At 37.5% G+C, this 12,079-nt stretch overlaps 3 protein-coding genes across 5 annotated transcripts; 1 reads left to right on the top strand and 2 right to left on the bottom strand.

The window, feature by feature from the left end:
• Window positions 1-464: 464 nt before the first annotated feature.
• Window positions 465-1,636, bottom strand: Vps28 (vacuolar protein sorting 28). The gene is made up of 5 exons (XM_065487575.1): window positions 1,473-1,636; window positions 1,317-1,380; window positions 1,055-1,250; window positions 899-1,000; window positions 465-847 (listed from the first exon to the last, which is right to left on the bottom strand). Exons 1-5 carry the CDS (start codon window positions 1,501-1,503, stop codon window positions 581-583), a joined length of 660 nt encoding a protein of 219 aa, XP_065343647.1. The 5' UTR covers window positions 1,504-1,636; the 3' UTR covers window positions 465-580.
• A 1,286-nt stretch (window positions 1,637-2,922) lies between these two features.
• On the top strand, window positions 2,923-4,272 carry EloC (elongin C). Of its 2 annotated transcripts, none has more exons than XM_065487576.1 (4): window positions 2,923-3,019; window positions 3,247-3,304; window positions 3,640-3,821; window positions 3,916-4,272. In XM_065487576.1, exons 2-4 carry the CDS (start codon window positions 3,290-3,292, stop codon window positions 4,055-4,057), a joined length of 339 nt encoding a protein of 112 aa, XP_065343648.1. In that variant the 5' UTR covers window positions 2,923-3,019; window positions 3,247-3,289; the 3' UTR covers window positions 4,058-4,272. The 2 variants fall into 2 exon arrangements, with proteins under 2 accessions (XP_065343648.1, XP_065343649.1); XM_065487577.1 differs by having other exon boundaries at window positions 2,953-3,019; window positions 3,646-3,821.
• Window positions 4,273-5,219: 947 nt separating this feature from the next.
• On the bottom strand, window positions 5,220-11,204 carry LOC135943268 (U4/U6.U5 tri-snRNP-associated protein 1). 2 transcript variants are annotated; one of them, XM_065489721.1, is made up of 12 exons: window positions 10,951-11,204; window positions 8,841-9,295; window positions 8,108-8,353; window positions 7,831-7,975; window positions 7,619-7,779; window positions 7,305-7,569; window positions 6,872-7,002; window positions 6,650-6,817; window positions 6,112-6,389; window positions 5,727-5,949; window positions 5,549-5,667; window positions 5,220-5,298 (listed from the first exon to the last, which is right to left on the bottom strand). In XM_065489721.1, exons 1-12 carry the CDS (start codon window positions 11,135-11,137, stop codon window positions 5,277-5,279), a joined length of 2,400 nt encoding a protein of 799 aa, XP_065345793.1. In that variant the 5' UTR covers window positions 11,138-11,204; the 3' UTR covers window positions 5,220-5,276. The 2 variants fall into 2 exon arrangements, with proteins under 2 accessions (XP_065345793.1, XP_065345794.1); XM_065489722.1 differs by lacking the exon at window positions 10,951-11,204 and adding an exon at window positions 10,746-10,822.
• Window positions 11,205-12,079: the final 875 nt, after the last annotated feature.

The following is a 12,079-nucleotide window of genomic DNA, read 5'->3' as shown; positions in this document are numbered from 1 at the left end:
TTACAGGTTTATAAAGGCAAACCTTTTTGAAAAAATACTTTTGGTCGAATAAATGATAATTCTGTTAATTTTTAGTTGTGCAAAAAAATAAAAAGAGTTAAAATAACACAAATTGTATATTTTGCTTACCTAAAACCACATAATATACAATTGAATTATAGTTTAGTTTCAAGCGAAACATTTGATTTAATTGCTAGAAATTGTGGAGTTGTGGTGATAAATTTAATCACATTACTTTGAGTCTAGTAGAGCACCTATGTAATATTAGTTGTCAAAACTATTCTTGCATTATGTAATTTATTGTGTAGAAAAACATTTATAATCAATATTATTATTTGTTCATTAAAACCAAAGCATGTTTCCAAGTGGTAAGAGTATACTTGTTAAAATCATAACAATCACTATCCGATAAATATTAAATCATTATTTATGTCATGATATCATTGATGAATAGAAAACTGGTGTTAAATTATTTGATAAATATCGTTTTATTAATTTAAATGATACAATAATTATGGAATAACGGAAATAAAACTCATGCAATCAGAAGATAGTAACCAGCAGGAGAGATCACAATAACTTAATTTTGATGCAGCATTTTGTTGAACGCATTGTAGCTGGTCTCAAGATCAAAAATGAACTGCCTAGACTGCTGCTCGGACAATTCATCGGACGCCTGCATCGAGGATAGTGTGTTGAGCCAATCGGCAACTTTCTCCTTGCCTTCAAAGTCGGTCGGCAGGATACTTAATCGGTTCATTGTGTCGTGCAAGTCACGAAGATCAGGCTGCAGCTCGTCCATGGCCTTGATCTCGAGCCGAAGTTTGTCCATTAAAGTGATGAAAAGCTGCAAGATTCAAATTTAGTTCAATTCTAGGGGAAATTTTTCATAACTCACCGAGACAATGTCTGCAATGCACTTGCTTGTGTTTCCTTTGTCGTCCTTGATTGTGATCGGTTTGTCCTCTTTGATTCTCTCCAAAGCAGCTGCGCAATCGAGCTGGAAACCAATCATAAAAATTTTAAACCACATAGTAAAACCACATGAACTCACCCTGAACTTCTTGACGAACGCATCGATTGTGGGGAATTCATCACCTTGAACGAGATTGAAGGCTGCCTTGTACTGTACAAGCAGTCTCGAGCACGACGCTGTGTATTCTTTCGGAGTCACACAGTCTCTGATGTAGGCTTTCTCCAAATGCTGCAGGGTGTTGATGACTGCAAACAAGTCGCCCATATTGTCGTACCTGAAAATTGTGCATTAGATAAAGAAAATAGCACAGACTTCGTGGCGTTTTATGCATAATATGTACTTTTCTCTGTCTCTGACATTCCTGAAGAGCTTCACTTCTTCGTATAGTTCAGGTCTGTTAATATCTAGAAAGGAATGAAATTATTTTTGGTATGAGGTGTTGGAATTTTCAAATGACTAAAAAAGCGATGAAAAATCCCGAGTTTAAAAAGACTACCTTGATTCACTGATCCAACTGAAAACGCCATTTTGCACCTTTAATTCGTGGCAAAAAACACTCGAACTACATATATCACCAAAATGATAAACTGTTATGTATTCGCTCAAATTGCTTTCGTTTTTTTCCTACAGCAATATATTAATAAAACAGTCGTAGTGATTCAGAAGGGGGCGTGGTTATTCAAGTTGTAAACACTGCTGAAGAACGAGTTTGAAGTTTGCTCAGTTAGCTGCTCGCGAGAAGACAGCCGCATTTTCAGCAATGCTGCCAACTTAAATTTTAAACGCTAAAAGGATGTGGTTCGTCTCAATTTAATAGGGATGGAGATGAATCAGCTGATTCCAAAATAATACAAAATAGATAAAATACGTGTCTTAATCCTTAGTAAAAAAATTAAAATTTGAGCAAAGTAAAGGGCTAAAAATTCTAGTGAATTATTTTTATGGCACCTGATCGAGTTCGATCTCGATTTTGAATCAATTTCACCGTTCAGCCAAGATATTAAAAACTCCGAACTGAGTTCAGATTACTTAAAAGGGTCGAAAGAGTGATCCAAAATTTTATTCCTTTATTTCGACCGTGTTTTGGAATTTTATTTTAATTTCTCGGCGCCTATAGAAACGGTGAAATTATTGATTGAAAATCGCAAGAAATAATGCATTCTCATTGGTTTTAAATAAAATTAATTTAGGGTTTCAAGATCGAACTCCCCTCAGTTTTAATTTTTATTTTTATTTCAGTTAATTTTTATTCCTCGACAAAATAATTCGACACTCTCATTCGGAATTTTATTCTAATATCTTGGCTTAGGAACGGCAGTGAAATTGATTCAAAATCACAGGAAATCGAGATCGAACTTTACTCAATCAGGGGCTATAAAATAGTCCCTAGAATTTTTAGCCCTTGATATTTCTCACATTTTAATCTGTTAATTAATTAAGAGCCGTATTTTATCTATTTAGTTTTATTTGGGAATCAGCTGATTCATCCCCATCCCTTAAATTGAGTTGAACCACACCCTTTTTTGCGTTTGAGATTTTTAGGTTGGCAACATTGCTGAAAAATCAGCTAACTTCTCGCGAGCGGCAAACGCGAGCAGCAAGCTTCACGCTCGTTGTCAAAGAGGTATTTTCACCTTCAGAGTACCAATCAGCGCACCGATTGCTTGAAGTTCTTTGAGAAAACGCATGCGTATTGATAGCTGCTGTGCACAATATTTAGACTAATGTCCGCTTGGAGCGCTGAAACACTCACAAGCCAATCAGAAGCTGTTGGATTCATCGTGACAGCTCCTCTGATTGGCTGAAAAATATAAACAAACAATACCTTGCGAGAAAATCTAGGAGCTTTTTTTTCGAGTTGTTTTGCACAACTTTTGGACTGTTATAGCCTCCATGTTCTTGCTCAGCGATTACATTGCACAGTTCGTGTTCGTGTCGTCATTGGTCATTGTCACTGGTCGACTGGTCAGGTCACTTCACTTGTAAGCTATCCTTGCTTCGAGAAGCATCTCGCTGTCAGTGTCAGTGCTGAATTCGTGTTAGGTAAGCTCTAAGGACATTAGTCTACTACTATTGAGTCTCGGAAACCATTTATATTGTTCTCACATTCCTTGTGTACGCGAATTTGATTTAATATATTGCCTTTAGTAATGCATTTTTCTCGATTTACGCGTTTGATGAAAATTCACTTGTTTGGCCTGACCTTGGCGTGCACCTGCATGTCGATTAAGTATGTATACACATATTTATAATTTTCTGAATTTTTCTAGTCTCACCAGAAGAGTCACCACCCGCTACCTGTGTACACACATAATGGACGTAGACAGAGTAAGTCTTAATTTTTAATGCATATTAAGGTGAAATTCCAATTTCAACCTTTAGAAATTGTTCTCGTTCTTGTTCACGTTTGAAAGTGTAGAGAAAACATGACTTGAGTAATTTATTTAACAATTAAAGTTCAATTACAGTGCAATAACATGATTTGTTGGGGGAATAAATTCCAAAATACAGGGTAGATTATCTTGAACTGAACGTGACACGTGGTGAAGGGGTTGAAAGTGATGGGGGTGGGGGTTGGTTGCTATCAAAATGGAGGTGCATTCTTTCAAGAATGCACATGTCATGCATTTTTATATTTATAGTGATTTCTTTCAACTTATTAGGATAAGTTTGGAGGATGCGAAGGACCAGATGCGATGTACGTGAAGCTCATCTCTTCTGACGGGCATGAGTTCGTCATCAAGAAGGAGCACGCGACTACATCAGGCACAATCAAGGCCATGTTGAGTGGACCAGGTCAGTTCGCCGAGAACGAATCGAATGAAGTCAACTTCCGTGAGATCCCGTGAGTACTAATTTGTTGTCATTATTTAAAGCAACAATATTATTTTATTGTTTTGAGAATTTTTTTATATTTTTTTATTTTATTTGTTTTTCAGTTCACATGTGCTCCACAAAGTCTGCATGTACTTCACGTACAAGATGAGATATACTAACAGCAGCACTGAGATTCCTGAGTTCCCGATCTCACCAGAAATTGCCCTGGAGCTGCTGATGGCGGCCAATTTCCTCGACTGTTAGTTTGACTTTACTTGATTTTAAAATTGTGCTCATTCCGCACTGGACACATTAATTTGGAAATTAAGTTTATCAATACTACAACCTTCGGGGTCTATGTTCATTCAAAATTTAAATGCAGCAAATTATAATATAATCTCAAACTCCTAAAATCACTCCTAAAAAATCGCCGTTTTGTAAGAAAATTATGTGGTGATATCAATAAACCAATTACCACTATATAATTGTTTTATTAACTAATTACAACATTACTTTAAAAAGCAGCCTACATCTTCGTCTTGGAAATCCTGAAACATTATTATCCTTAAAATTTAAAACTTTCTGCAGTTCCATCAACTTTTGGTTATAATATAAGAAATATCGACAAAAGCAAAGACTTACGAAGTGAGCTGTTTGCTTCCAACATAAAGACAGCGCGTTTCTCTCTGCTTCTGCTGGGGAATAAATACAAATGAATTTACAGAATATGTCTGGATTGTTTTGTAAAATCAAATTACAAGGCAGAGTTGTTAATTTTACCCTGTCAGCTTAAAAGAAAAATCTTAGCAATTTTTAAATGTTTCGGATTGAAATAAACTCCTTTCCATCAATGATTCCTAAAATTAAAAACTAACATGTAGTTTTTGTCGTCGATGGAGTAATTCTGCGCTTGCAAGTGGTTCCTCCTCGAGTTGGAGGTCTCCTTCTGTAAGTAGCCCCTGCTGATTGCGAGGCGAAGGGCTCCAGCGACGCCACTACCCAAGACGGGCTTTTCGTCCATGATAGAATGAAGTCAATTTCCGTGAGTAGTATTTTTTGTTATCATTTTATATAAAGCAATAATATTTTTTGTTTTGAGAATTTAATCTATTATTATTTTTTGTTTTTCAGTTCCCATGTGCTCCACAAAGTTTACATGTACTTTACGTATGAGATACACTAACAGCAGAAGCAATGTTTATCAATATTACAACCCTATGAATCTATGTTCATTCAAAATTTAATAAAGCAAATTATATAATCTCATATCCCTAGAACCAGGACGTGCGACTACGGATTATCACTCGTGTTACTGTCGTCGGATTTTGTGTCTCTCAAAAATAAAAAGACAGACCCATGCGCGTCCTGGTGTGTGCCGCTTTGTAAGAATAAGAATGTGGTGATATTAATAGAACATTAAGAGTAATATTACCACTATATAATTGTTTTATTAACTGATTACAACATAATTTTAAAAAGCAGCCTACATCTTCGTCTTGGAAATCCTGAAAAAAGATACAAGAAATATTAGATGACTAATCAACCAGGGTTAAGAGCCAATTAAAAGGCTATACTTTGAACTGACAACAACATAATGGCTTGGAAGGGCTTATACAACTGGTGTATTGCCACCAAAATGTTTGGTTTAACAACCATGCTATAAGAATGAATAAAATGGTCATTTTCTGACTAAATTTTGTGATAATTCAATTATTTCCACGAAGGAGAAACCCCGACATAAGCAAAGATCCTTACGAAGTGAGTTGCTTGCTTCCACTAAGAACAACATAAGGACAATGTGTCTCCTTCTGCTTCTGCTGGAGCATGGTGACAGTGCCAAGAGGAGTGTCCGTTGAGTTCATTTGCTTCATGAGCTGTTAGAAAAAAAGTTAACAATTTATCTAAGCAAAACAAGAGTTTTAATAAAATTTACCGCTTCCTGTTCCATTTTCTTGATTCGCTTTTCGACCTTGTTCTTGCCAGGGCCTTTACCGTGGAATTTGTGAGACAGATACCGGAATGCTTCCTTAGCGTTTAGAATTTTCCCGTCGTCATCTATGTACTCAAGTTTGATGTTCGGCTTGTATCCGTCTTTCTCTCTGAAGTCTGAGGTTGGTCCATTGAATCGCTCCCGGCGACTGTGTTTATCGTCCTCACTGGGGGAAAAAATGCAAATGAATTTACAGTTTCAGTTTAGTACCATCAAATTACAAAGCAGAGTTGTTAATTTTGCCCTGACAGCATTTTAAAGGAAAAATCTAGCAATTTTTAAATGTTTAAACTCCTTTCAATCAAAGATTTCTTAAATTAAAACTAACATGTAATTTTTGTCGTCGATGGAGTAATTCTGCGCTTGCAAATGGTTCATCCTTGAATTGGAGGGCTTGTTGGAGGTCTCCTTTTCTAAGTAGCCCTTACTGACAGCGAGGCGAAGGGCCCCGGCGACACCGCTGCCCACGTCGGGCTCTTCTTCCAAGATAGGAGCCTCAGGAGGAAGAATGTCGACAGGCGTGTCGTCCACCTCAACTTCATTCCACGTGCCTCGCACCTCTTTGTCATCATCGGTTGCCTTTTTACCATCATTCGGGTCGTAATCCTACAAAAGATGATAAAAATTATGGCTGTCGTAAAAAAGACGCTTCCATATTTTAATTTGATAAGTAGAAACCACTTTTATTTATGGAATTGTGATCGGATTCATTTCCTCTACTAAAAATTAGTTTATGAATCTTTAAAAGGAAGGAAAAACTCTTGATAGATTTCTTAAGAGAAATTATCTATAAAATGTCTAAATCTCAGTATTTGTGTCACTTTTTTATGATTATTTTCAATGACAATTAAAAATATAGAATTTACCATGAGCTCATCAACATTTTCATCTCGGTTTCCAGCCATGCCATAAGTTGGAATGTCGCCGAGCGTGCGGCAAAATTCAGCAGTGGCGTTCAACATTATGTTGTGGCCGCCGCTGCCTGCCTCTTCACCCTCTTGCTCCTGTTTTATTTGGGCCACCCTCATTGCGATCTGCCAAGTAAAATAATACATTAATTAAATGTAACACTTAATTTAGAAACTTACATCCTCGATTCTCTTTGTCGGCTTGAGGTCCTTGATTTGTTTTAACTTGCGGGCTTTGTTCAAGGCGAGTTGCAACTCAAGCTCACCTTCGTCAGGATCCAACCTGACATCTGATAGATCTACCTCTGGAGCTGAAACGTGAAATTAGAAAATTCTTTATTATGTAAAAATAGGTGAACAAAAGAAATAATAAATCATGTATTTTAAAACAAAATATTTCTTTACTCTTATAGCACGGGAAAATAATAAAAAAAAACATTGAATTTATACTTAGGACCCTTCAAAAAGCATATACTGCAGTTATTTTGGGCTATAATTAAGTATTTACATACAAATTAAAAATGCTAAATTCCAGTGCCAATTTAAACATTGACTACCTATAAATATTTGATGTACAAACTAGGCACAAATAAATAAGCACAAATTAACTCACGAGGCAAGTCATCGTAGTCGAGGAAGCCGACAGCCTTGTTCTTGTCCTCGGAGTCGCTGTCCATTTCCATTTCCTCCACCTCTTCCTGTTTGCTGCTCGACGCTTGCGGCTGCTGCTTCTTCTGCTCCTCGTGTTTGTCCACGGGCTTGAATCCGCTTGAGGTCTCAGCCTCATCGCGTTTTCGGCGACCCAGGTCTGCGCTGGTCGACGGGGCGTTCCCCTCCAGGTCAGACGCTTTCAGCACTCTCTTGCGGATTTTCCTTACCTACAAAATGAATTCCTAAGCCCTGAATTTTGAATTTAAGCTGATGTACCTTTTTCGGCTTCTTAAACTTGAACATTTCTTCCTTGGTGTAATACTCAGAGGCGAGAACCAAGCCCGGCGTTGCCAGGGACTCCAGCGTTTTCTTCTGCAGCTTAGCCTGGATGATTTTTCGCTCATACTCCCTTCTTTCTAACTCATCGCTCTCCGTACCTGAGAATTATGTTTGATTATTTTCATTTAAATTGAGTTCCAAGGACGCACCGATGACAAAACTCTTCCTCTTTTCCCCGTCGATTTCTTCATCGTATTTTCCTAAAAGACTCTTCTCGATATTTCCAAACTTATCGACCTGTTCATCGTCATACGCGCTGTAGCCGGTTTTGTTCTGTTTCTTCCTCTCGTTATTCTGAAAATTTTAACAAAATACAGGATTAGAACATGCACTTTTAATTAAGTTATTGAATTTTAAAAAATTTCTAAGAACCAGCAGGTTTTGGTGGATAAAATAGTTAAAATGTAGCTCTAGAGAGGCACTTACCTTTTTGTATTTCTCATCATCCTTGAGATTGACGTTGACCAAGACATCGTCTTCCTCGTCCAGCACGCCTTTGTCTTCCAGGGTAAGAATCACCTGCCGATCCTCAGTGAGAGCTTCCAAATCGTGCTGCACCTTGAGCCCCCGCAGATCTTTGGCCGTGTACGCTTGCCTCTTGGCGTGCTGGAATTCATCGTGGACCAGCTCGCCGACTCCGAATTCCTCGTCCATCTCTTCCAGCATTTTAGCCTAAAAGCAAGTTATTTAAACAGTTGATTAGAATGATAATTTTTTATAAAGAAAAATGCTTTAATCGTCTCAAAACTCACTGATTGGAAGGAAAGAGAATTTCTCTACAGGCAAATTTGTCTTTAAGTTAAAATATTAGTTCCAGTCTAGAGTAAAAAATTAAAATTGGAACTTAAGCAATTTTTTCAAACCTTGGTGAAATTTTGAAACAAAAAATTGCAAATTGGGAGTGCTCCAAATAGCTAAAAAAAAATTTTAATGAAATATTTATTCAGTTTCCCAGCGGCATTTGTGATAAAAATGCAGAGGAAAAATTGGTCTCAAGATTTCCTTTCCCTATTCATAGCGACAAACTTAAAATTGAACAATTTAGGAGCAATTTCTGGATTTTTCCTAATGAGCAGTGCAAGAATAAATTTTTTCAGTTTGAATTTTTTGTCCTAAATTCCTCCCTCCTTCTAATTTCCCATTTTTCCGTCAAAATTACCCTTTTGGCAGCCTGCGCCTTTTCATCCTGGATCTTCCTGCTCTTGTTGACCCAGGCGACGGCGTCATCGTCGCTCGACTCGTCGCCAAGGCCCCTGACCCTGCGCAATTTGTCGTCGATTTCACGCTTGTCGCGGCGGTCCTTGAGCTTCTGGCGCAGCTTCTCGGCCTTGGCCTTGGCGCCGAGGTTCTCAGGCGCGCGGTGCACGAACTCGCCCATGTCCTTGCCGCCCATCAGCTCGGCGGCGGTCTTCTTGGGGCCGCTGCTCTTCTCACCAGTATCGCCGTCGTCCACCTTGAGCGGCTTCAGGCCCAACTTGGCGCGCAGTTTGTTCGTGTCGTCGATCGACAGTGCCTCCGAGTTGGAGCCAGAGCTGATGGCCGGCGCTGGCGGAGGCGTCGTCGATTCCCTCGACAGCTTCGGAGGAGGTGGTGCGGCAGGCGCGGACCCTTCATCTGCAGGGAGGAGAGAAGAAAGCGTAACACGAGTGCGTAATCAATATTTGCGGGGAGTAATTGGGTTGGTTCACTGAGATTTTTGGAGGGCTGATTTTTTTCCGGAGAAGAACAGCACAGAGAAGTCCAGTTTTAGGAAATAGTCGAATTTTGACCACATTTTCCAGAGAAAATTATTGGGGTCCAAGAGATAATTTTTTAAATGTTGAAAAAGTTGATTTCAGTCCAATTTATAGAATTTATTAAAGTATAAATATGTATAGGCTCAGAGGAAAAAATGTAGACATGAAAACGTAAAATCTAAAAAATGATTTTATTTCTCTATGACTGGTTTAAAGTAGGAAAATAAGGTTGTCGAAAAGTGACAACTCGATTGAGTGCTCAAAATATGACATTTTTGCGCCTTAGATGTATTCAAAATATATATAATTTATAAATATAGCAAAAAACAACGTTTTACAAGATTTTTCAAACGTGAAAAGTAGGATTCTGGTTCAAACTATTTCAAAATCTGTTTTATAGAAGTCCGAATATTTTCAGAAAATATCACTGGTCAGTTTTTCAGTCAATTGTCATATTTCATGCTGGTTTAAAAATTGATCATATTTATATCCACTTATTTAAGACTTTACCTAAAATAACCAGGTGTATTTTGAAAGATTTCTAGCACACAGGCATAAGAAGTGGCTGTATTTAATTTAAAAAAAGGCAGCCCAAGGAGACGCTGAAGTTTTAATTTGACAACAATTTTTTTTATTAAATTTGTTCAATAAGGAGTCATAAAAATAAAATATGGCATGCTTTCAACAGTAATATTACAAAACACATAAAAATTACATTCCTTTTTTCAGTCGAAAAATCAATTTGTTAAATCAATCTCTTCTTGTTACAATTGAGCCGTTTTTAATGTCGTTCTTCTGGCTTGAAAGACGTTCTCAGAGATATTTTATGTATTGATAATTTCCCGTTGAAAGAAAATTGAGCTTACAAATATTATGCATTTTAACAGAATTAGCAGTTGTTAATTTACAGATGCTACGATTTTTTTCCTCGAATAAAATTAAATAATTGAGGGTTAGAAAAACAAATGTTTAAGGGTCTAAATTTATCTCTACACCTAAGGAAAGATTTTATTATACAATCTTAATCCTCTGTTTAAAAAATTAATCAACATTTCTGGCTAATTTCACTGTCTGCTGTCTGCAAGCGACCAAGACAGTCAAAGACGTTGAATTTTTAATTGCGTATAATGTCTAGAATATTATTCCAAGCCTCCTTTCATTTAGAGAGCTAGAATATCGACTTGTTTACCTCAAGACACCCTGAATGGAATGATGTCGAACATAGTAATTATGTAATACATATCTTGTAGCTTAAGTTGACAACTTTCCTAAATTATTTTTTCATCTTCACCGTAAAGAAAAGACTCCTTTGTGTATGTAGATCTTACCTTATCTCTCGACTTTCAGCCTTTGCTGGCGGAGAAGAAAGCTCACAATCAGCAAGTAAGCCGTGCACGGGCTTACAAGCCTGAAAACGTACAAAACAGCAGGCAATATTACTGTTGTCACATACATAATATAAATCGGGGACCGGTGGGAATGGCATTAATCAGTGAACCAACCAGGGAAATAGTAACTGACGGTGATGCCTACCTTCACTTGAATAATGCTCGTTTTTGTCGTTCTTGTCCGACCTCCTTCTGTGGTGTCTGCGGTGCCTGTGTCTGTCCTGCCTGTCCGACCTTTCGCTAGTTTCAGGCGACTTGGACCTGCTCCGGTGTTTTCTTTTGCGGCTGTCACGTGTTTTGTCGGATTTGTGCTTCTTTGTTGAAGACCCCATCGCTTTCAAAGTTCCTTTAATGGGGAGGGAATAGAGACGTAAGCAAAATTTCCAGCAGCAAATATGATAAACAGCTTCTATAAACAACAAAGATGGCGACTGAGTAGAAGGAGTGGTCGGTGATTGAATTTAATTGGATCTCTTGTGGCGTCAAAGTTTGAAATATTCTTGTGGCGCGTAGTTAAAATTCGTGATAATTATTAAATTATTTCTTTACTTTTTGCTTTTTTTGGAAATTAATTTGTTTTGTCTCTCAATATCGCTAAATATAAAGTTGATTCATCCTGGAAAATTTTAGTAATACAAAAGAACGTGAGATTTTTTGATGAATTTCCAATAATTTTTGCGAAATCTCATCTCTCTATCCAGCTCAATCAGTTCGGATTTTCGCCCCCTCAAATTCCTGATATTAGGGGATGCGGACTTTTCTCAAGCATAAATTTACCAGCTGCGACAGCCCTTAAGTATTTGATGCCGCCAATAGATGGTGCCAGCAGTTAATTTCGATTTTAAGGCACACGCTTCCGCTGCGATTTCAGACTCAATCTCGCTGTTGTGCAATATTTTCCTTAAAAGATTTCTCTTGATGCTTTAAATGTTTAAATCGCCGCAGTGCCAAGAAAAACTACTATAAATTAAAAATCTTTGCTGACCTTTCTTTCTACACGTTTATTGTTATAGGTTTTGTTCTGAGTGTCGTGAAAAACTTTTACTATAATAAATTCAACAACAAATAATTCAGCATTATTATATAACACAAAAACATATAAATAGCCGGTAGGGTGGTGATTCAAAAGTATAAACATTTATTTGTTGGATCGATTAGTGTACACGTATACACGTTTCCCTTTTATTGTTAGTGGGTCTGCAAAGGCTCTCCATTTGCGTGTTAAGTGCAAAAACGATAGATGACGCCACCGTTCCTTATAAATTCTTCTGCAA

Source organism: Cloeon dipterum, chromosome 4 (assembly GCF_949628265.1).
Source record: "Cloeon dipterum chromosome 4, ieCloDipt1.1, whole genome shotgun sequence".
NCBI lineage: Eukaryota > Metazoa > Arthropoda > Insecta > Ephemeroptera > Baetidae > Cloeon > Cloeon dipterum.
The sequence above is the reverse complement of the archived record's forward strand: the minus strand, read 5'-3'. Positions and strand labels throughout refer to the sequence as shown.